This window comes from Lissotriton vulgaris, chromosome 3_1 (assembly GCF_964263255.1).
Source record: "Lissotriton vulgaris chromosome 3_1, aLisVul1.2, whole genome shotgun sequence".
Lineage (NCBI taxonomy): Eukaryota > Metazoa > Chordata > Amphibia > Caudata > Salamandridae > Lissotriton > Lissotriton vulgaris.
In genome coordinates this window covers 4,241,960-4,266,410 of record NC_141689.1, presented here as the reverse complement: position 1 = coordinate 4,266,410, position 24,451 = coordinate 4,241,960, and the positions used below count along the sequence as shown (strand labels likewise).

The 24,451-nt window shown below is 48.2% G+C and overlaps 1 protein-coding gene across 19 annotated transcripts in view; it reads left to right on the top strand.

The window, feature by feature from the left end:
* LOC147725800 (uncharacterized) overlaps positions 1-24,451 on the top strand; it is a 652,895-nt gene that overhangs the window by 172,563 nt on the left and 455,881 nt on the right. For all 19 annotated transcript variants that reach the window (XM_086959950.1, XM_086959967.1, XM_086959953.1 and 16 more), the window contains one exon: positions 21,547-21,615. In XM_086959950.1, coding sequence (XP_086816076.1) covers positions 21,547-21,615 — 69 coding nt within the window. The remainder of the gene's footprint in view (positions 1-21,546; positions 21,616-24,451) is intronic.

The following is a 24,451-nucleotide window of genomic DNA, read 5'->3' as shown; positions in this document are numbered from 1 at the left end:
GTCAGCTCCCGGCCCCACCACACCCCGCGCCAACCCTCTACACAATGAATGATACTAAATCAGAGACAATCTATCCGCAAGAGGGTAATAAGATACATTGTTAGCCCGCAAAGTTACATAATGAAAATGTTTCCGAGTCTCAACCATGTCCATCAGTCTGTTAGCAGTCTCTGCCCCGTGGAGTCCACTTTACCCCTGGCCCACCCTATCAAGCTCACCCATATGCAGCAACCAGACAGTGTCCGGAGAGATTGTTCCGGGAGACTCAGGCATCCCGAGTGAGAAAAACAGTCTACCATGTTGAGTAAAGTAAACGCGAGGATCAAGCCACATCAATATGTCCACCAATCGTCGCGGCGGGACTGTGTACGGGGCCATCAGTGATTTAGTAGTAGGAACAATTCCATTGCACTGTAGGGACCTCGCCGGAGCACTTGGAGTCGGTACATGGACAACTGACCCCTTCGGCGTCACAGATCCAGTGATCTCCGATTCAGAAGAAACTCCCGGTGGCCAGCTAGGGGTCGTATGAGTCGGGTCCCTTACAGTTTCCGCAGTTGATAAGGTATCAAAGACGCAGCCCACTGATGTGTAGACAGGCAAAGTGGCAGTAGCACAGGATACAAATGGCGCCTCCTTCCTCGGGGTGGCAGTAATGGCGTTCAGCTTGTCCCCCAGATTCCGTCCGTTTCGTTGTAAGGCACCGCGGATGGCATAAAGGGCCAGAACCAGGTCGCCAACCATCAGTCCTTCGTAATGCACCTCGATGTCAACACATCTCCCAGCTGCAATCACTCCATCTCCTTGGGGCGGCCAAAGCCAAGAGTTACCATTTCGAACTGTCTCCCGGTCAGCATCCACCACCGTGGAAGACCAGGAGCGAGCCCCAAACAAAGACATGACGCCACAGACAGGCCAGGGAAATCAGGTGTAGCAATCCGGGCTACTGATACCATCCGGCGGGTCCCGCCCGCAACAAAACTATTCTCCTGCGCGGTTCGGGGGAGTCCCACCGGCGTCAGGAACGGCTGGGTTCAAAGTCCGATGGCCGCTGCAGTGAGCAATCCCCCTCCGGGAGCATCAGCCCGTGCGATGGTGGGTCTGGATCGCTCCACGGCTCCGACGCCAGAATAGAGACACAAGCAGAAATCGGGGCAAGCTGTATCCCCGCTCGGGGCGAACGGTCAGATTTCACAACTGGTGGCCGCCATTGTTGTGCCGACAGTCAGCACAGCGCCCCACTCCAGGCCCCGGCTCCGACGACCTCCCAGGCCGCGGGAATAGATGGAGCATATCTCCGGCGTCTGGGCAGGCAGGGGTCTCGGAGGCACACGGTCGGCGACTACATCCATTCACACGCACAGTGCTGTGATGCGGGCGCAGGATAACGGACAGGATGAAGGCGCGAGGCGGAAAGGTTCACGGAGCCGGGCGCCTAAGCGGCCATCGCGGTCGCCGGCCTGGCTCCTCCCCCACCAACCCCCTCTTTATCTTGTCTTCCAGTCCCCTCACATTCCAGGACATACATTACAGCGGAGTCACCGCCCCGAGTGAGCGCTCTCATCTAGGGTAGCAGTTTGTACGTCTTGTGCCATTTCTTACCTATACGGACTGACATGGTTTTCCTAATGTACTGTTGCCGTTGTATCCGGCGTATACCCATCTGTGTGTTCATTTCGTCTCGATGTGTGTTATCCTTAAGAGTCAAACAAAACAAACAATGAAAAACACCCTCACCCTGAACTCCCTCCCCCCCCCCCCCCACCTCCCTGCCCCCCTGCTACACGGACATAGAACTGCCCGCCCCCTCAACTTAGCAGAGTGCTTAACCCGTTCCCCACACCAAATACTTGCTCGTGGGGGTGAAGATTCTCCAGAGCCGGTGGCCCCTCTTACTCTCCTCGGATGCCCTCGGCCCAGTGTCCTGTAACAGACCTTCAGGCAAGTCACAAAGTTTAATTCAAGTCATTAGTGGTCACCAGGAGGTTAATGTTCCTTATTGGCATCGTCGACCACAGTATCTCCGTCCAGCGAGAGGTCCTCTTCCGTTCTTCGAGATGTCTGCGAGTCTTTAGGAGCTCCTGTGTTTTTGTTCTTATGCGTCCTATTTGAGCGGCGGGGCTGGGTAGACGGTCTCCATCCCTCCAGCCAGTCTCTTGCTATTTCAGGAGTGTCAAAGAACCAAGTCTTATTTTCTGATACCACCCTCAGTCTGGCCGGAAAAATCATTGAGTACGGGATCTCTCTTGCTCTCAGGTCTTTCTTTACCTCCAAGAACGTCCTCCGGCGGCGCGCAACCTCTGCTGTGTAATCTGGAAAGAAGGCCAGTGTGGAGTTGTCGATCTTGACCGGAGGGGACACTCTTGCCGCAAAATGGCATCCGCAAAATGGCATCTCTGTCCCGAAAATTGAACAGACGGGCTAGAATGGGTCGTGGTGTCGCACCCGGCTTGGGTCTACCTCCCCCCCCCCGGTACTCGATGTGCTCTTTCCACCGAGAAGAAGGCGGATAGTCCTTTGGGTTGGAGCTCTTTTTTAATCAAGTCCTCCACATATAGGTCTGTTGCTCTAGTGCCCTCAGATTCCGGTACGCCAAGAATTCTGATGTTGTTCCTTCTTGAGCGTCCTTCCTGATCATCCAGCTTCTCACGTAATGTCTTGTTCTCCACCGACATCCGTTCCATCGCCGTTTGGAGCTCAGACACATCTTCCACGAGTGACTTTGTGACCACCTCCATTGATTTCACCTTTTCGGACATTTTTTGAAAGTCTGCCCTAATCAGAGTGATTTCTGTAGATATTGAGCCCACTGTGGCCTGCACTTGTGTCAATGCGCACATGATGTCCTCCAGCGTCTTCTTTTGTGTGCTCGCCCCTTCCGCCATTTTGCTGGTTAGGGTCTTGCCATCCGATGGGGAGCAGGAAGCCCCTCCACTGGCAAATCTATCGATACGAGTCTGTGTAGTGCCTCCTCTCGAGTTCTTGCCAGCCATCTATGCCGATTTTGCACCACAGAAGTCTCGTAGGCTGTGTTTCTTAGTCTTTCAGAGCTTAGTGGACCTCTCCTGTATCTGGTCTGTGCCGTTCCCTACGTATGATCAGATTGAGTATTAGGCCGAAACCATCCTTATTACGCGGGTCCCGGCAGGTTATCAATCTACGCAGTTCCCGAACAAGCTGGGAGTAGTTATTCCAAGGCCAGAGTTTCAACCTTTGGACGTCTGATCACAGTCATATGTTAACGGCAGTTAACGCTGCTCCTTGTTGGTCTGGCCGTGATGTGTTAAGATGGCGGACCGATCCTATGTTTCACTGTGCTTTCGGTTTCACCTGCCCGCAGTCCGGCTGCCGTCCGCCACGGCGGTGGATAATTTCCTTCCTTATATTCGCCAAAGTCCAATTAGGCCATTTCGACCACTCCGTTCATTTGTCGGACGTGTGTCTGCCTGCTTGGACCGTGATGGTCGAGCGTTTCCGGTGGTGTTCACCCGAGTTGCCTTCACTTCCGCTCGGATCATCAAATAGGATAGGACCCGGCTCGTCGCTACTGCATAGGCCTCGGAACCGCCCGGCATAAGTCTTGCCTCCGGTGTCGGACAATGTTCAAAGTTGCTGCCCTGGGTTCTGCTCGGTCCTAGGCTTCGGGTCCCTCCGTTAGAGCATCTTTTCTGCACGGATAGATAGTCGGATATTAGGAGAGGCCGTCCGATATACGGAGCTCTTCCTTTAGGCTGCCGCCATGCTCGGCTGCTAGCCACGCCCCCAGAATGTGCCCGTTTTAATGTCAAAATTAACTTACAATTTACTCTTCGGGCATCCTGATATATAGGCCCCCTGGACAAGATAACATCTTCATAAAATCACTCCTTGGCACAGTGTGTGCCTTGGTAACAGGAACAGCAAATTTTAATATTGTAGGAGACTTAAACATTCACTTCGACCTTATCAGTGACAAGAAGATAGATACTCTACTGGCTGATCTAGCTGCATTCCAACTCAGCCAGCTAGTCAGTGGCCCCACACATAGCGGAGGGCACCTTCTTGACCCCATTTTCTCCAATCTGACTGACACGACAGTAGAATCACCTATCCCCATGTCCTGGACAGATCACCGATTGGTGATCATGGCAATCCCCACCGGAGAAACACCCAATATCTATGATGTGCTCAAAAGACCTTGGAGAAAGCTTCGCCTTGAAGATCTGCATTCTCTCCTCATAGCCGACCCTCACATAGATAGCGTAGACCCGAACTTGGGATATGAGGGCTTCTGTAGCTGGATCAATAAGGCTCTAGATGCCCTCATACCGGATAGATGGATTAGGGCACGCTCACGGGAATCCAGCCCATGGTACAATGAAGACCTCTCCTCCCTTAAGAAAGAGTGTAAAACCGCCGAGCGTAAATGGAGGAAAGAATATGACCCAGTACTTAAAGGCATTTACGTCCAAGCACAAAAAAACTACCATCGTAATATTTGCAGAACTCGAGCCGCATATTACACGAAGGAGATTAGCAATAGTCAGAATACCTCCAAAACCATCTTCAAAATATTAAAAGAACTCCGTACCAAAAAATTGGTTGAAAAGTCTAACCCTTCGCTCTAGCTATGCGAGAATTTAGCATCCTTCTTCATGGATAAAATCCAGAAGATTTATAACTCTTTCCCAACAGTAGCGTACATCAAAGTACTGGACGCCATGGCCACTCCTAAGCTCACAGACATACCTGCGCTTAGTCCAGAGGACTTTTGCAAACTTTGCGATAAAATCAACTCCGGTTCGCCTGCAGATCGCCTAAAACTAACCCTGGGCGTAGTGTGCGGAGTGGGGCTACGCGGAGCTACGCGAAGTGGGCACAAAACTAAGCCCACCCGCGCACTCCGCGTAGCCCCACTACGCGCCGCCCGCCTCCCTCCCGCCCACCCTAAATACTTAAATAAAAGGATAGAAAGCTTTTAAAAACACTTACCTTGTCCGCCGCATCCCCGGGGCTCCCTCTCGCCGTCCCGCGATTCGCGCCGCCACGATTCAGATACTAATGCGCATGCGCGGCGCCCGCGCATGCGCATTAGTATCCGAAATGGCGCGCGAATCCAGGGACGGCGAGAGGGGGCCCAGGGGACGCGGCGGACAAGGTAAGTGTTTTTAAAAGCTTTCTATCCTTTTATTTAAGTATTTATGGTGGGAGGGAGGGAGGCGGGTGGCGGCCGGCTACGCACCGTCTGCGGAGCGCGCGTAGTGCCGCCTGGCTACGCCTGCTACGCAAAATGCGTAGGAGACGGCACTACGCACACTCCGTGCACGGAGCGTAGCTGGCCGTCCACCCTTACCTAAAACCTGCACAATTCAGAGCAGCAGACTGGACAGTACTGGGCCCTCTCTGGGATATAAATAACTTGTCCTTCTCCACTGCCAAGATTCCCTCCAGGTGGAAACAGGCATGGGTCTCTCCGGTTTTAAAACAAACCTACACTAGACCCCACTCTGTCTGAAAATTTTAGACCTATATCACTGCTCCCATGGCCAGCTAAAGTGAGAGTCCCATGTCAACACCATCTTGACTAACTTTCTTGTGACCAATTCTATTCTTGACAGGTCTCAACATGGCTTCCGTGCTGGCCACAGCACCGAAACAGCTCTCCTGAGTGTGACGGAGCATCTCCGAGCCATATTAGACTCTGGCGAGACGGCAGCACTGATTTTGTTAGATCTCAGTGCTGCCTTCGATACGGTATCACGCGAGGTGCTGCTGTACAGGCTAGAGGAGGCAGGAATAGCGGAGCAAGCCCTCAACTGGCTTAAAGCATTCCTCTGTGGGAGATTTTTCAGGGTGTCTATCCCCCCATTCCTCTCTAAAGAGTGTTCCATCAGACAGGGTGTCCCCCAGGGTTCAGCGCTCAGCCCCACCCTATTTAACCTATATGTTTCACCACTGGCTGAGGTAGCCAGGAGAGGGGGACTGTGGCTGGTATCCTATCCTGACGACACACAGCTAGTGGTGACACTAAAGGATACGGGTGGCCTGAGTGCACAGAACTTCAAACAGAGTCTCACCGACATTATCAGCTGGTTGACATCTAACTTCCTCCAGCTTAATGCTGGGAAGACAGAGGTACTGGTTGTGGAAAAAGAGGCAGCAGCCTGGGGCGACATATGGTGGCCGGAGTCACTCGGCAAACTGCCCGACCCAAAAAATCTTGTGAAAAACCTTGGAGTATGGCTGGATTCCGCCCTTAACTTCACTCATCAGACAAAAAAGGTTGCTGCCACATGCTTCGGGAATCTTACGGAACCGTAAGCCGATCCTTAAGTTCTTTGACCCTCAGATGCGTCAACTCGTAGTGCAGGCAACTATTCTCTCTCGGCTGGACTACGCAAGCTCGCTCCTTCTAGGGGTAAACATAGCTGAGAAAGCAAGACTGCAACGAGTTCAAAATGCAGCAGTAAGAGCTTTGACGGGCCTTCTTCTGCATCAATCAGTGGCAAGTGCGCTAACCAAACTCCACTGGCTTCCAGTTGAGAAGAGGATACACTTCAAGACTTTGTCTTGCATTTAAAATTCTGAAAACCGCTTCTCCACCTATGATGAGTTCGCTATTAACACCGTATACTCCTCGACGTACTCTGCGCTCGGAAGAACAAAACCTTGCAGACGTCCCCCGTGTCAAGTTATCACAGATAGGTGGTCGTTCCTTCCGATATCTGGCAACCAAGCTCTGGAATACCTTACCTCCCCAGATCCGTGGTCTGAATTACCTTCTGCCTTTTAGGAAAGCTTTAAAAACCCACCTCTTCTGCTAATAAATGTTTTTGTATTATTATTGGCAATCTACATCCGCAGCAACCTTCTCTCTGTATTGGTGTAAGCGCCGGGACCCCCCTTTGCTGGGGCAGCCGAGCGCTATAGAAATATATATAACATAACATGACATAACAAACCTGGCAGTACCAGCCTAGGGGCGAGCCCTTTCGAGGGAGGGCGTATGGATGTGGACAAACTAGAAGAGGGGGCCAACAAACCACCTCAAAGAGACTCCGTCACGCAAGACGTGCCCACCCACACAACAACTCCAAGGGTGGGGCACAACAAGACCAACAGAGGGTTACACGGACAAAACATCAAAGATCATGTAACACCAGTAGGAGGCAGGCTAAGTCACTTCTTCCAGCAGTGGAAGAAGATAACCACAGATAAATGGATACTCCACATCAAGCAGTTCGGATACTGCATAGAACTGGAAAAGAGACCGCCAAACAGAAAACCAAAAAGAAAGGCGCATTCGGGAAGAGAGCTAGCGCTACTCCTAGAGGAAGCGAAGGAACTCCTCCAAAAGGAGGCCATTGAACCAGTCCCATACAGAGAAAGGAACAAGGGAGTGTACTCAACCTATTTCCTGGTACCAAAGGTGGACGAAACACTGAGACCCATCCTGGACCTAAGGTTCCTAAACAAGTACATAAAAACACAAAAGTTCAAGATGACGTCTCTACAAGAGGTCATTCCTCAGATAAGGGACAGAGACTTCATGGCCACCTTAGACCTCAAAGACGCCTACCTGCACATCCCAATGAACAGGCGGCACAAACATCTACTAAGATTTACAATCAGCAAAGAACACTACCAGTTCACAGCCCTAGCTTTTGAACTGAAGTCCGCACCAAGGGTCTTTACCAAGTGCGTCGCAGCCGTGGCAGCGTACCTGCGGAGAGAAGGGATTCATGTATACCCTTAACTCGACGACTGGCTAATAAAAGCGAGTTCACACAGGACGTGCAAAGAATACGCACAGCGGGTGACAGAAACACTGACAAGCCTAGGTTTCTCCATTCACTGGGGGAAATACTCAATGGAACCAGAGCAAGTGAAGATCTTCCTGGGTGCACAGATCAACACCATACAGAGCAAACTGTTCCCCAGCGACAAGAGAACACTGGCACTGCTGAAGAAGCCTCTACCAGAAGGGGGCAGCTCTGACAGTGAGGACAGCGGACAAGATCATGGGGATGATGGCGTCCTGCATACACCTAGTCCCAGATGTACGACTCCACATGAGTCCATTCTAGGAATGGCTGCAAGAACAATGGTCACAAGCCACAGTAAGTTGGGAAGATCTAGTGGTTGTAACACACGCAGTGCAGTAGGAGATATCGTGGTGGAACAAGGAGAACGTAACAAGAGGGAAGCCTTTAACACCACCAACCCCAACAGTCACCATCACCACAATGATTCTCCTGAGCACTCACAATTTATACAACAATCAAATGATAGCACAATTTGAAAAAGTCTTTCCAGTGTATCCAAAGCAGTTCCAGGTGGATGATCCCAATAATCGTATCAAAAGTTCTTCAAATCATATTCTTTTATTTTTTACTTCTCTTCAAATAAAGCTTCTCCACATTCCATGTACAGATGTCATTTATTCAGCCAACACGTGTTTCGTCTCGTATATTATACATACAACGACTTCCTCAGGGCGTGTTCTCAAGTATTTATGCAATTCCACTAAACGCCGATGGGAACGAGTTCGTGGATAGACGAACAAGGATTGTAAACAAGATCATTGATGAACTGAATAGATTGAAAAAATAGGAAGATTCCTATCTTATGATTCCTTCTTAGAGAGAAACAGGGGTCTCAGAAACCATTATTGGAGTACAGAGAAGAGTGATTAGTGGAATTGCATAAATACTTGAGAACACGCCCTGAGGAAGTCGTTGTATGTATAATATACGAGACGAAACACTTGTTGGCTGAATAAATGACATCTGTACATGGAATGTGGAGAAGCTTTATTTGAAGAGAAGTAAAAAATAAAAGAATATGATTTGAAGAACTTTTGATACGATTATTGGGATCATCCACCTGGAACTGCTTTGGATACACTGGAAAGACTTTTTCAAATTGTGCTATCATTTGATTGTTGTATAAATTGTGAGTGCTCAGGAGAATCATTGTGTTGGAAGACCTACTTGTAGGTTGTGTGGGGTGTTGGTAACCACACTCTTCCTTGGAGCACCTGCGCATATATTAGAGGACCTTACTTACCCTTACTTGCAGAGCGCCACCCTACCTGGGTTACCTAGTTTTCTTCAGTGACCATCACCACATACGCATCCCATAAGGGATGGGGAGCACACATGAACAAGCTCAGGGTGAGGGGTCTGTGGACTCCAGCAGATGCGGTCAAACACATCAACTTCCTGGAGCTGAAGACCGTGTTTCTCGCCCTGAAGGACTTCCAGAAAAAACTGTACAACCAGAGAGTGTTGATACAAACAGACAACACAACAATGATGTTCTACATCAACAAGCAGGGAGGAACACAGTCAGCCCCACTACCGAACCTAGCACAGGAGATATGGAGATGGGCCATCCCACTAAAAATAGACCTGCTAGCCATACACCTACCAGGGAAGGACAATGTGGAAGCAGACTGACTCAGCAGACAGACCTCGGCATCCCACGAGTGGGAGCTCAATACACAGGAAACGCAAAAGCTATTCAGAAGGTGGGGAACACCGACAATAGACCTGTTTGCAACACGCCACAATGCTAAATGCCGAAACTTCACATCCAGGCAGCCAGGGGAAGGATTGCTGGGGATTGCCCTAAGGATAAGCTATGTCGAAATAATTTGCCTACGCTTTTCCCCAGGGTACTCAACAAGTGCAGAACCAGCAACATGACACTGATCCTGGTGGCACCACAGCAGGCAAGGCAGACGTGGTTCTCACAAATAATGGAAATGGCACAGTGAGCAACCCACAAGTTCGGGAAAAGAAAAGACCTAATCTCCATGCAGAACGAGAAGTACTACACCCAGAGCCAGAGAGCCTCAGCCTAGCTGCGTGACTCCTGACGACTTAGAGTTTGCACATCTAAGGCTGCCAGAGAACGAGAAGACCTACGAGAGGCGAGAAGACCTACAACACGAAAGTGTTATATGGCAAAATGGAAGAGGTTCACACTATGGTGCAATAAGAAAAAACTGCACAGAATGACGACAAAGGAATCAACGGTGCTAAGATATCTCACACACCTGCTGAAAGCAAAGCTGAGTTTATCCCCGCTGAGGGTACACCTAGCAGCAATAGTGGCCTACACTAGAGGAGGGACAGGAAGGAGTTTCTTTACATTTTAAGTAGTAAAGAGATTCCTAGAAGGGGCAAAAAGGATCGCACCACCTAAAAGGATGCCGCCTCCGGCATGGAACCTTAATTTAGTCCTAACAGAACTGGTTAAAGCGCCCTTTGAGCCCATCCATAAGGCCTCACCACAAATGCTAACAATGAAGAGGGCATTTCTGGTGGCAATTACCTCACTGCGCAGGGTAAGCGAGCTGCAAGCACTGATGCTGCAAGAACCCTACATTCAAATACACAATGACAGGATTGTAATGAGGACTGAACCACACTTTATGCTAAAGTTGGTGTCAAGGTTCCACATGAACCAAACTATACAAATACCGAGCTTCTTCCAGAAACCGTCCACAAGCGCAGAGAGGGCACAGCACACTCTGGACGCCAGAAGGGCAGTAATGCATTACATGGAAAGAACAAAGGAGCACATAAAAAAAAACAATTATTTGTGTCCTTCGCAACCAGTTTCCTGGGTAGACCAGTAACAAAGAACACCATCGCACGATGGATCGCACGAACGATACAGTTCTGCCACAAGCAGGCTGGGCAAGAACTGACAGAAGGGGCACAAGACCACTCTACCAGGAAAAAGGGAGCAACAATAGCCTCTCTGGCTAACACACCCATTCAGGACATATGCCTGGCGGCAACATGGGCTTCAGTGCACACGTTCACGAAGCACTACTGTGTGGATATACAAATGAACAAGGAAGCACAAGTAGGACAGAAGGTGCTTCAACATATATTCAACAACCAACGCTCATCTTCCACCCAGCCGCCACAGACATAACAAACCGCTACAAAGTCTATGCACAGCATTGTGAATCCAGAAAGATTCACGCTGCAAAACGAATAGTTTTTTACCTGTTGGTGTAGTTTTGCAGCTTGAAGATCTTTCTGGATTCACTAGCGAACACACCCACCTCCGCCAGAAAGATGAGGTAGGAGGAAGAGGTGGGAAAACAAGGAATGGAAGAAAACAGACACTGTAAAGACTAAGTGATGAATCATTTACTTAAGAAATACCTTGTAAAACATTGCCAAGGATTCACGAACAGAACACAAAAACAAGAAAAAAGAATCCGAAGATGGCGCCCAAAGGTGGGAGCTTCCGCAGGAAGCATGCCGACGTCACAGTAAGGAACACCAGAAGGTGGGACGTCGACGTCCACCTGGGCTACGAAATAAAAAAGAAAGAAAAGACTACCATTCCAGACCCAACCACTAGACCGCGGAATAATGCACCGCATAGTGAATCCAGAAAGATCTTCAAGCTGCAAAACTACACCGACAGGTAAGATATTTGATTTAGGGGCACCCTGAACCTTCCTTCCTCAGATCCCTATAACAAAAAAAAAGAAGATCAAGAAGAAGAAGACCCGCTGTGCAGCTGCTAACAACAGGATGACACCAACTGACTTGACCCAGCACTACCGGCCTGTCGATCCTGGAACCTGCTCCTGCCTAATCCCGGTGACTCCTGCTGACAGCAACCTTGGGACACCCAGAGGACCTGCCGTCCTTGACCCACTTAAAGACTGGGACTTCCATAAGCAGAGGCTCTGCGTCAACAACCATACCCCTGGTGCCAGCCAAGAAGCTCCAGACCAACCAACTATGCAACCGCCGAGCCCAGCCCGTGCCCGAGTGATCCAAGACCACACGGACGTCCCTCCGGCGACTGGGACCCAAAGTCCAGTGCCCAAAGAACCTCCTCAATGAACAAGACAACACCTGCAGTCTCAGAACCAGGGACCCCTCCAACCACGACCAGCAAGAGTAAGATTTCCCGACGCCCAAAGACACCCTGCACCCCGCGGCCCCCTGTGCCTCCCTTTGGGGTACCTACCTGTTCTCCAAGATCCCAACTTACCTCTCGAAGTGGTGGTCGCACCTGAAGAATCACCGTCCCCGAGTCTGCAGCCTTTGTCCCCTTTTTAGGTCAAGGGACCGTAGCTCTCACTGCGGGGCGGAGTCCCAAATAATTAATTTTTGGAGTTAGGGGGCTTTGAACCCGCCTCTCTCCTCCATTCTCCTCCATTGGCTGGCTTCCTAAACGGAGGCCAGCCATTGGAGGAGAAGGGAGTCAGTCCAATAAAGCCCTGTCTCTTTCGGATTCGGGGGCGTGTTTTTTTGCGTTCTTTGGACAGTGACGTCATCCGTCACTCAGAACGCCAAAACACGCCCCCGAATCCGAAATTTGTGGTGTTTTGTTGTTTGAGGCCGGGCTGGGGGGCTTAACATTTAACGCAGGATAACCAAGCTAGATTGCATACGTGTGTGCAAGTGTTTCTCTTTGTGTTGTTGCCCCTAGTCTTCCCCCGCCGTACTTCTGCTCTTTCTCGAGCTGCTCGGCTCCGCTCGCCTCCCCCCTTCCCGCTGCCCGCAGACCTCCCCCGTCCCGCTCTCGCCTAAGCCCCCCCACCACAAATGATTGACAAGTTCTGTCCCTCGGCCGGCTGCTATTCCGGGCCGCCGTGCTGTGAGTTGCCCAAGGCACCCTGTGTGAACCAGTGCTTGGGAGTGGGTCTGCCGGCAGAGGGGCACCTGGAGTTAGGGACGTGATGCAGCACCCCCACTCCGTCTCCTTCCTGAGGCAGGTCACACATGGCGCGCAGGCAGAGCCGGGCTTTCAAACACAGGGGCCTCGCCAGCGTCTGCTCGCGTCATCGCTAATTTGGAGATTAAGTGGCTGCATTCCGCCCTCTGCCCCGGCGGCGGGGCTCTGTTTCAAGAAGACGCGAAGCAAGACCCGGCTTGTCTTAGAGGGGCAGCGTTCATCCTGCCTTCGCTCCACAGACCCCTTCCAGCTGTCGCGAGCCCTGAAACCACCCCTCAGACCCAAGCCAGGGAATCGATCCGGCCTAGGGAATGTAAGAGATGGCCTCATCTACCCTCTATGTCTACTGGAAAAACATCTGTATTGTTTAGTTGTTGTAATTTTATAGCGCTTCTTAGCCCTGATGAGGCGCTGAATCATGGTGGTTATGCTTGCTATAGGTGGGCTTCAGAGTTCAGCTGTTTCAACAGAGGAGTCGTCTTTCCATGTGCTGTTCTTTTTGAAAGCTGTGCTGTCAGTTTACACCTCAGTGCTCTATTCTGTCAATATATGTTGAGCTTCAGTTACATGAAGAGGGACATGTACTTCTAATGAGCTTATGGCTTTGCAGACGACCTTGAAGGTTGGTATCTAGTGATGGGAGCCAATCAAGAGCTTCTATTGCCGGTGAGATGCATTCATACACATATGCGGAGAGTATTTTTTAAAGTTTTATATAGTACCAACTCGGCCCAAGGGTATTGAAGCCCTTTACGTGAGCCCTTTACGTTTTTTTCTGTTTGTATCTCTTCCTTGTGTGACTCTACAACTTGTACATTTGCAATTTTTTTCTGTTTCTATTTCTTCCTTGTGTGACTTTACAACTTGTACATTTGCAATTTTTTCAGTTTTTATTTTTTATGTAACCCATGTAATCCTAAATCCTTATGTTTCACAACTGGTTCTTATATAAAGCTCTCTGACACTTTCTGGCAATGTTCGCGCTATATAAAATCACATTAAATAAATAAATAAATTCAAAGATAATGTGACAGAGGGGCACCCTACTCGAAGTGGGCACAAAGAGGCACCCAAAGTGATATATATATATATGCACACGGGCTCTAGGACTCCCGTAGGGACTTGTGGTGGGCAGTGGCAGTCAGGATCGGCAAGATCAGGAGAAAGAGCTGGCGGGGATAGTCTGATGGTTCTGGAACTATTGGTGGCACATATTTAGTGTTAGAAACCCTTTATATCCGGAGTCTGATTAAGTTTACCCAGTTTCTGGGCAATAGCTCGATATTATGGTACTCAAAGTTGGTTGATGGCATTCTGGGAGATGACTGCATTCTCGGAAAAGTAGGGGATCATCTTCTGCCCGCAGCAGGCGCACAGGCTGTGGCCGCAGAGAGTACCCAGGGTCATCTGGAGCTCGGACGGGGGCTGCAGCCTCTTCAGACCGCAAAGCCCAGAGAAGGGCGACCCATTCCGGGCGTGGGGTCCGACGCTACGAAAGAGTGGAAGCCATGAAGCCGGCAGCTCGGGGCTTGGCACTGGATCCCGGTGTCTGGTCTTAGTTACACAGCTCGGACGGGTCGGTGAGTGGGTGCTGTCAGCTTCCCATGAGGCCCCTGTGGTTTACAGTCCAGATCACACGGTCCTGTATTGGCAATGTATAAAGGCCATACAGTGCTCAAAGATTAGAGATTCCCCCAAAAGTGTACAGGGCTCAGTGTAAACCCCAAAGTGCTCGATTGTTAATTGCTGGTTCAGCACTCACAATACTAGTAACATCTAGTCTATTGAGTATGATTCAAAATTTTCATTCCATTCGCATCAATAGTATTCTTGGAAGCATAGTACGACGCAAAATCAATACATGTAGCGAAGATGTCTGTATTCATATCACTCTTTATTCATTTTCTTCATAAAAACATGCCATTACACAGTAGTCGCAGTAGCCAAATCGTTTCGTCCTACTCGGACCTCTTCAGGGCTCAAATTTATGTGCACAACATCTCTAAGCCAAGAAGAAGTTGTGATATATCGTTTATTCAGTTTCGTATCTTTCCATGCGATGTGGCAATTAGAGTTTGGTGCTCCAAAGGAAAAGCGAGGTTTCATGGTTTCGGCTCGTACATTTGTTGTTCTGTGGGTGAGCAGCCTTTGGCCTAACACCGAGGAGCGTAAGAAGTTTATTGCATATAAAGGACCATTAACTGACACACGAGTTAAAAAGGAGGACCACGCTAATTTATAAAAATAAGCTTTGCTCAAGATGGAGTTTAAGACCGAGATCTTGGCAAAAAGGTAAGCACGTTTTAAACTTTGAATTCTTTTCAGTATCAAAAGTGGACACTTTATGCACTTTTCAGTATTTTCAATGTTGACCTATGGAGCAAAACAATAATGCGATTTTACAGGTGAGTATGCCTCTTACAGTTCACGTCTTCGGATTGCAGGGGCAGCCGAGGGCAAGGTTCGAGTAAGCGCAAGCAGCGCACCACCAGCGACACAGGTGCGGCCGGGTGCAGAGGTCAAACACGGCCTCCAATGCAATTTAATGTATAAACAGGCTGCAGGCGATGAAGTGGAGGCTGCATGAGGGAAACCAGCGACAGCAGAGGTCAGTTGAGATGCTGTAGGTCGTAGGCACACCGTCGAATGTGCACCCTAAGGCCCAGGGGTTACAGGAGCAGGGGTGTCCTTTCATGTCTGATTTTTCACTGAGCCGGTCGTGGTCAGGGGGAGCCTTTGGATTCACACTGCAGGCGTCATTGTGGAGTCCACGAGGGGTCAGCCATGCTGGACCTGGACTCTGGATCGATGGGAAGCCTTTTCTGGGTTGGTGGGCTGCCTGGAAACAGGCCGCAGGTGTCTGGTGCAGAGTGGTCAAGGATTGTGGATACTGAGGGCACTAGAGACCTTTTGGTTGATTTCTTGTGGGCTGAGCTTTTGTCCTTGAAAGTTCTGATCTTCTTCAAATGCAGGCAGTCCTTCCAGGGGTTGTGGAGGTCGTTGAATGCAGGACAGGCATAGTTTCTTTGATTTTTGAGGACCGCTGTCAGGCCAGTAGGGCTGGGACCAAGTTAGTAGGCATCTTCAGTCGTCCGCACTGCATCGTCTTCACCCTTTTACTTAGGTCAGCAGGAACATGTTTCAGGGCCTGGGGAAGCCACCTAAATACCACATGTAGGGGTGTTTTTAAGGAGGTTACAATGCAGGGCAAGTCGGCACTTTACCTGGGGAGTCTACACTCTCAATTATGCCACCCGCCTGTAGGAAGGGGATAGTCCTAGCCCTGATTGGAGGAGTCCCCGATCTTCGAGATGACAGGGACTGAAAGATACACTTCACCTCAATTTCACCTTAGGGGGTGAAGTTGGCAGAGGTGAGCACACCTCCTATTCTTCCTGGTTTTCCCACCCAAAGTTAGGGTGTAAACTGGGAGCTAATAATCAAAAAGAGAATGGACACTAGTTTCTGCAAAAAAACAATAGTTTTTTATCGAGAACCCTCATAGACTTCCTGGAATTATCGTAGCGGTATATCTTTTTTCCGCCCCATCGGGAGTCCTGGCATAGTCATTGGGTCAACGATTAACGTGCAGGATGCCTGCCTCACCAGAGGCTACTTCTGGTATCTACAGAAGTGTCCAGAAATAAAAAAGGAGGGGGAAAAAACTTTTGTTAAAAAATAATGACTTAGTCAGGACTGTACAATTTAATATCGAAAAAAAGACTAGTCACTATCATTAAGAACCGTTGTGATATGTAGGTAGTTGAGTTATTGGGCTACCATATCATTATAAAGGAGTGTCGACATGTTTCAGCTCTCGGGGCCCACAGGGGTCAGGGGAGCTTTCGTCAGGACAGAAACAAAAACAAAACATACATAAAGAAAAAACGCACACTATTGGTGTGTGTTGCGAAAATGGTTAATTGGAATTTCCAAGCTGTAAAGAGAAAGAAACCAACAAGGAGCTTGTATCAGTTGGTATGCATGTGAGGTTTGGCATACTAGTGCACACATTATCAAGCATTATTTATGCTAACAAAGATTAACCCTGTTTGTTAAGGTAATCGGGAAAAAGGAGAAAATAGGAGAAACAGCGGTCTGGGGAGGGAGTGGTATTCAGCCCTGCGGCTGCTAATTGATGTCTTAAGGATGGTGGTCAGACATCAGTCTTCATATGATAACTGTTTGATGATATTGTTGGGGATCGGATCTCCAGATCGTTACCATGTTAAGGATTGATACACATGGTAGCGGTTCTATATAGTTAACCACATTGGACATCAGATAATTGTGACTGTTCTAAAAATGCTATATAAGCGGTGTACCGTGGATACCCATGCACACACCAGTGTTTTGCCTTGTAAGTTCAGTTATTGGCATCAACAGGGACCGGTAGTCGCTTCTGGATTTTTACTAAGTGGGAGACAATGGAGCGTCTATGGTTAGTTGCAAAGGCGTTCTTACCTGATCACTGAAGGAACACAGGAAAACGCCATTCTTACCCATGCGGCGCGGATTTCGTGCCTAGTGCTGACTCTGCCCCTGGTTGTGGGCGGGTCTTAGTTCTCCGGTCTTTTATACTGATCAAGGACACTAAAAAAGGACTATTGTGTGTACAGAAAGAACACTGTAAGATGGTGGAATGTCTGATAGACTTTTCAGGTATCATATACTAGTTTGGATCTTTGCGTTTAGGAGTTATAGCCACAGATTTCTCATTCTCCTGCATGCGGTCAGGCAGGATTAACAGAATTGATGCCATGGAATGTGGTCATTCATTCCCACTGTGTCTGTCTTTAAACGATCAACCCATCTCTGTTCTTTGTTGAATAGAATTTGCTCAGCGTTCTGATCTTTAAAGTCTAGCATTTCCAGGACTGTCCATTTTAGGTCGTCACATGTATGGCCAGCCTCTACAAAGTGGGTGCATAGTTTAGTTGTGTTCTTTTTCAACCTAACATTGCTCCGGTGTTCTCCTATACGGAGTTTGACTTTGCGGCAGGTCATGCCGATATATTGTTTTTGACATGGACATGTGATTAGATAGATCACGTGTGTCGAATTGCAGTTTGTATGGCTTCTTTGAGTCCATAGTAAGCTGTCATTTAATTGTAAGGTCTTCGTGCTGGAGGTAAATTTGCAAACCCCACATGTACCGTATGGATAATGTCCGGTAACTGGCATCATATTTACATCTCTGATGCTTGACCTTGGAAGTAATTTCTTCGGTCTGGTGTGAACAAGAACGTCTTTTATGTTTTTTCTTCTTCTATTTGCAAACCTTGGCTTCGGCCAATTCAGGGTTCCAGAGGTTAGTATCTGCCATTTCTTCTTTATTAGTTTCTGAACATCATAGGTGGCTGGGCAGAAAGTCGTTACACAGGTCACAAGGTCTTTGACTGGTTCTTTATTGGTTCTTTGTAGGAGACAGTCTCTGGGCTGATGTTTAGCCCGTTTTTCGCACTTCCTTATTATTGCCGGTGTGTAGTTTCTTTTCTTCAACTTTTGACTGAGTTCTTCTGCTTGTTTTTTATAATCTTCTTTTTTACTACAGTTCCGTTTGTGTCTAAGAAATTGACTGTATGGAAGATTATCTCGTAGGGGACGAGGGTGGTAACTGTAGTATGACAGTAAACAGTTCTTGGCTGTAGGTTTAGTGAAGGTCTTGGTCTCCAATCTTCCATTTTCAGAGAAAATAGTAAGGTCCAAGAAATCAATTGTTTGCCTGTGCGATGTAAAGGTGAATTTCAGCCATGGGTCTCTGCCATTGAGCCAGTCTATGAAGATGGTGAGGTCAGATGTGTGTCCCATATGAGTAGGACATCGTCAATATAACGTTTCCAATATTTGATACTGGAAACGTAAGGGTTTGTGCTGTTAAGGATGCATTCTTCTTCTAAGCGGCTCACATAGAGTCCCGCTACCGAAGGCGCAAACGCACTGCCCATGGAGGTCCCATGGCATTGGAGAAATAGTTGACCGTTGTACTCAAAGTAATTCTCTTGTAGAGCCAATCTGCAGCATTCCAGTATAAAGTGACGGGGGGTCTTATATGTCCAATCTTGCATGAAGAGAAGATCCTCCAACATCTTCAGGGTATCTTCTTGGGGTAAGCTGGTGTAGAGGGATTCCACATCCAGTCCTACCAGTAGCATGCTATCTTGATTGAATTCTACATCCGCAATCTGATTTAAGAGGTCTCTCGTGTCCTTTAGGTATGTGGGCGTTTTTTGGACCAAAGGTTTTAAATATTCGTCCGCAAATTTCGATAGTGGTTCCAACAAAGATCCAATTCCCGATACTATCGGGTGCCCAGGAGGAGGGAATTTGTTTTTATGAGTTTTGGGTAGCGAATAGAAAAATGGTATTTTAGGGCCCTTAGGTGTTAAAAATTCTGCCTCTTTTTTTGATATCCAACTATTCGTTTCGGCCTCATGTACCATTATTGCGATCGTGTTAGTTAGTCTCTCAGTAGGGTCGGTGTCTAGATGTTTGTAGAAAGTTTCATTGGACAATAGAGCCAAACATTGTTCATTGTATCCTTCTTTTGTGAGGATTACAACCCCGCCACCCTTGTCTGCGGGTTTGATTATAATATCCTCGTTGTCTCTTAGTTCGGATAGTGCTTGTTTTTCTTTTTTCGTCATATTGTGGTAGGTTTTTTTCTTATTGTCCATTTCATCGATCCCTTTCATTATCGCTTGTTCAAACGCTTGAATTTCAATGGGCACTGTTGTGGATGGTGGGCAGAACTTAGATTTTCTTCTTAGATTGGTATCTCCCTCCGTCACTTGGTTTGGTGAATTGCGAAAGAATGCTTTCAATTTCAAAGTCCTGCAAAATTCAGAGACTTCACATTTGAGCTTAAATCGGTCAGTAGTGGGTGTAGGAACAAAACCAAGTCCCTTGTTGAGGACATTTTTCTGGTCTTCAGTCAGAGTTATGGTAGTCAGGTTCACTAGGAGTGAGTCTTCTTGCTCGGTCCTGGTTGAGCTGAGGCCATGCTCCTTGTTTGTACACTGGGCTGTTGGTCTTGCCACCTGAGGTTTTTCTTTTTGCCTCTCGAAATGTTCTGGCCTCTCCCTAAAAAAGGCTGTGCTTGATGTTTAATAGCGTTGTTTGGTATATGTTGGTTTTCCATTTGGTGCTGTTGGTTGGCGTTGGGATGAAAAGGATTCATCCATCCAGCAAAGGGGGGCATGTATGGAGGATAATATGGTATTGGATTACCATGATAGAAAGGTGGTCTTTGCCATCTATTTCCTCGTCGGGGGCGTTGGAATCTAAAATTGTTACGACCTCTTCTTGGTGTTGACCCATCGAAACTTGCTTCTGAACCTTCTGATGAAGTTCCACCAGAGGAGTCTCCATCCGGTCCGTGACTTGTGAAGACAAAATCGTCCTTCGAGTACGGGTGCATTTTCTCTTGGCTGAATTTCTTCAGTTCTTTTGATAGTTTTGGGAGTTTGTTTTGCGTCAAATATTCTTGCATATCATCCATTTCTTTTGTGATTTCATCTAAGCGTTTCTTGTACACTTGGGGATTTATGTTCTTTTTGAGTTCATTCTAGCACTCTTGTATTTCTAGTAATAGTGCGTCTGATAGTCTTTTAGCTGTCTTGACTATTAGGACTAAATAGTCTAGTGTACATTTCCATGAAATGGAAGACCAATCACGTCGAAAAACTAGATCATGTAAGAAAATTCTGGGTGCATTTGTGACCCATAAACCTTTTGGAGCGGATTTGGATCTAAGATATTCCGTCATGATTATTCCGTGTATTGCATTCCAGATCTGTTCACGCTTTTTATTAGTTAAGGTGTCCCACTCATCTGTCTGTGCTATTGTTTCAATAAGTTCTTGGTTTTGTAATAAAGAATGACCTGCTAGTATTTCGTCGATGTCGCTCCCTGAAAAACTCAGACCCATGTTGTTCTCCATTTTTCTCTCTAAACTGGGAGCTGCCATCTGCTGCTAACAGCAGAGGCCTGGGGGTCGTTTTGCAAAGGCGGCAGGCCTTTGAACTTTCCCCCTCGAGCATTGTGCTCATCCTGGGGGAGGAGGTGTGACTCCTTGGTCCAGGATGTGCTTTGTTTCAGGTCTCCGAGAGCCGGGGCTCTCGACCCTGGGATCAAGAAACATGTCTGGTGGTGGCAGAATGCCTATAGCCAGTCACAGACCACACCCGGATCGGTAGGTTTTAGGGGGCACCTCTAAGATGCCCTCTGGGTACATGTTACCATAAATCTCACACTAGCATCCATGTGGATTTATTTTTAGGAGTAGTTTGGTTCCAAATACTCCTGGGTTCAGATAACCCACATGGTGCTGTGGAACTTGAGTTGCTGAGTTTCCAGCCTGTGTACTCTCTATGGCTTCCTTGGCACTCATAATATTGGGAAATAGACCTAAATATTGCACTTGAGGTATGGTGCACCCTGCCTTAGGGCTTGTAAGGCCTGCTAGGGGCGGGGGAGACTTACCTATACCTTAGACAGTGCTGGCTTGACTTTATCAGGTTATTTTTTTCTGCACCAGGGCATGCATGCTGCAGTGGCAGTCTGCATAGCCTAGTTGAGGGGTCCCTAGGGGTCCCTCTTCAGTTCCAATGCCCTTGGTACCCAGGGTAGCATTTACCGGGGACTTATAGGGGGAATCATTTTTAGGGAAGAAGCTCTGGCACAGGGACCTGGTTGGCAGGAACCCTGTGCACTACAGTTGAATGCTTCGTCAAAACCAGGCAAAATGTGGAGGCTGTCCATGTCAAAGGAGGCACTTTTTCACAATTCTGTAATGTGTTTTTACTTTTTGAGCCTACTAATTATTGCAAGCTTCTCTTCTAGATCCATCTTTACTGAAGAAAAAACGGGTGAAGGTTACGTCTGCACGGCTGCGGAAGCATATATCTTTTGGTAAGTCCCTCATCTGATAGCGAGTGCAGGAACGAACGGTCATCATTCATATCCTCTGCATTACCTTGCCCTCTGTTAGGTACTGCGCAGAAATGTTTAAAAATAAATGTCATCCTGTGCCTTTGGCTCAAGATTGTTTCTGTCACCGACCCTCCATGTGTTTTACTTGGTTCCACAGCCTTGTTTGCATAGTTACGATTGTGATTTAGTCTTATCTACTTAATCGCACGCGCAACATACCAATTGTAGTAGAACCCCGGAGGCTACATTCTTGGTATAAAAGAACCGCACCTTCACTAGTCAGTGAGAGGAGACGCTTCCACGCTGACCCAAGACGCTGGGATCATGGCACACCGAAGCTTCAACACGCAGTGGTCTGACATCCCTTGCAGGGTGTCCAACTCGAGACCAAGACGGGGTGCTTCGTTCTCTCCCATCAGGTAATGGGGTTGGCTCTTTCCTAGGGCATTCTTGGATTTACACCCGCATACATGCTAGGCACACTTAAGTAAACCTAGGTAGGGTCCGCATTGTAGGAATCCATTTGATTACTGTCATGTATACATGCCTGCACATATACATTCACTGTTTTAGCACCATGGTAAAATTCTACCTTCTATTTTCTCTGTTGGTGCTTGTAATCTCTTACGTTCGCTTCTGTCTATTGATTGTCGCAGCAATCAAGAACTACTTCACCAACCACACATCGAAAGTCCAAATAGGATCTTTCACATCCTTAGCCAGCCTATAGATATGGGCGTCCCCCAGGGTTCCATACTGAGCCCCACTCTTTTCAACTTGTATCTATCCCCCCGGCCAAAATAATCAAAGCTCATGGTTTTGATACGGTGTCGTAAGCTGACGACATCCAACTATTAATCACCCTGCGCCCTTGGTCTGGTCGCCCCCACACCCCCCGCCTGCACCCTTGATCCGGATCCCACCTACACAAAACTCAAATTTAAACAATGTTTGACTGACATTAAGGACTGGATGACTACTAACCACCTCCAACTTAATGCCGGAAAAACCGAGATCCTACTCTTCGGTAAGGCCCAGCAACTGTGGGCTGATGACTGGTGGCCCTCCACGTTATCGCCCTGCCCGTCAACTAAAGAGGCAGCACGCAACCTAGGCATGACAATTGACACCAAACTCTCAATGTCGGACCACGTCAATCAGGTAGTGCGCACCTGCTATGGGCTAATGCGCAGCCTAAGAAGAATCTTTAAATGGATACCACTCTCCTCACTTATGCCATTAGTGCAAGGACTGATCAGCAGCCGCCTTGACTATGGTAACGCTCTGTTGGCATCCATAAATGAAGCTCACCTTACCAAACTCCAGGTCCTGCAAAACACTGCAGCCAGACTGGTCCTCAAGCTCCCCCCTCGTTCTCCCTCTGCCCCCAGCTTGAAGTCTCTTCAGTGGCTGCCCATTAAAAAGCGGATCACCTTTAAAATATGCTGCCTTGTACATAACACTCTAACCAAAAAAGGACCCCGCTACCTAGCTTAGAAACTAATCACGTACCAACCCACTAGAACCCTTCGCTCAACCAGTAAACATCTTTTAACCATACCAAAGACCCGTACCGTCAAATACGGCGGCAGATCATTCTCCAAAATCGCCCCCACCATCTGGAATACGCTGCTCATACATCTTCGAATAGAGAGCGACCATAAGAAATTCCGAAAGTCCTTGAAAACTCTATTATTCTAACTTCACTCACCCGCAACTCGCCCTCTGTCACTTACTGGTATTGCTAGTAGCAGCGCTATGAGACACTACGGTGATATATGCTCTTAACAAATGTCAAATGACATACAAGGATGTCCTCAATGTTTATACTGTGCATCTCTCTGAGACAAAGGGAGCATGAGCGACTGAGCTGAAAGTACTGTACTGTTTCCACGATCCCTGAAGGGTCAAGGGTTCTCATGTTCGAAGGTTGCAAGAAACAATTTGCTCTTTGGTAAGGTTGTGGGGCTTATAGTGGCACTGTGAGCTGGCTGGACGAAAGACGAACATATCCTTTGGAGGTGTCTGGAATCAGTCTGGACACCAATCCCTTCATTTATGTTGTCCAACAAACCCGCAGATCCTATGTAGATTTATAGGAACTACACACCACCACCGGAACCCTGCCACTAGGCGGGAGTACTGCCATGCGTGGAACCCTGCCACTAGGCGGGAGTACCTAGGCCCCAACTCTCCCTTACGTTGGACAGGTCCTCCGATCAGTCTAAGGTCCTTCCGTACCCAGCAGTCTTGCTTTGAGGTTGCGTCTCTCTGCACACTTCCTTCGTGCCTGTCTGTCCCTGTGCTTAGCCTGCTGTGCCCGTTGTAGTCTATGACCTCTTTGTTGCGCCGTCTAGTCCTTTGGTCTTTTGCACCCATTTTTCTGACTGCTCTCTTGTACCTATTTTGCCTTTTGAGCTATGGTGTTTTTTCTTGTTGTACCCGTTTTTGGCGTCTTGTGCATTCATGCCTCTTTTGCCCATTTCGCTCTGCTCAATGTTTGAGCCCGTAATTGTGGTCCCCTCTTTCCTCCTCCTTAGCTGCTTCTCCCGCTGCTTTCCCAACTCTCCCTTGCCCAGCACCATCAGATTTCTCACAACCTAAGACCTCCTTAATGGTGACGGCTGCGCAGAAGGCATGCCGAAGGCAAGCACGTCGGCAGCCGGATCGCGCCCTACGCCACGGGTCCTAGTCCATCCGAATGACACGGCTACACTTCAGCCGACTTGCTAGCGCTCAACACTGAAAACCGCCGCAACCGCTGCCCCAGTGCTGTACTGTATCGCAAAGTAGGTCCTTTCTCATGTACCCACTG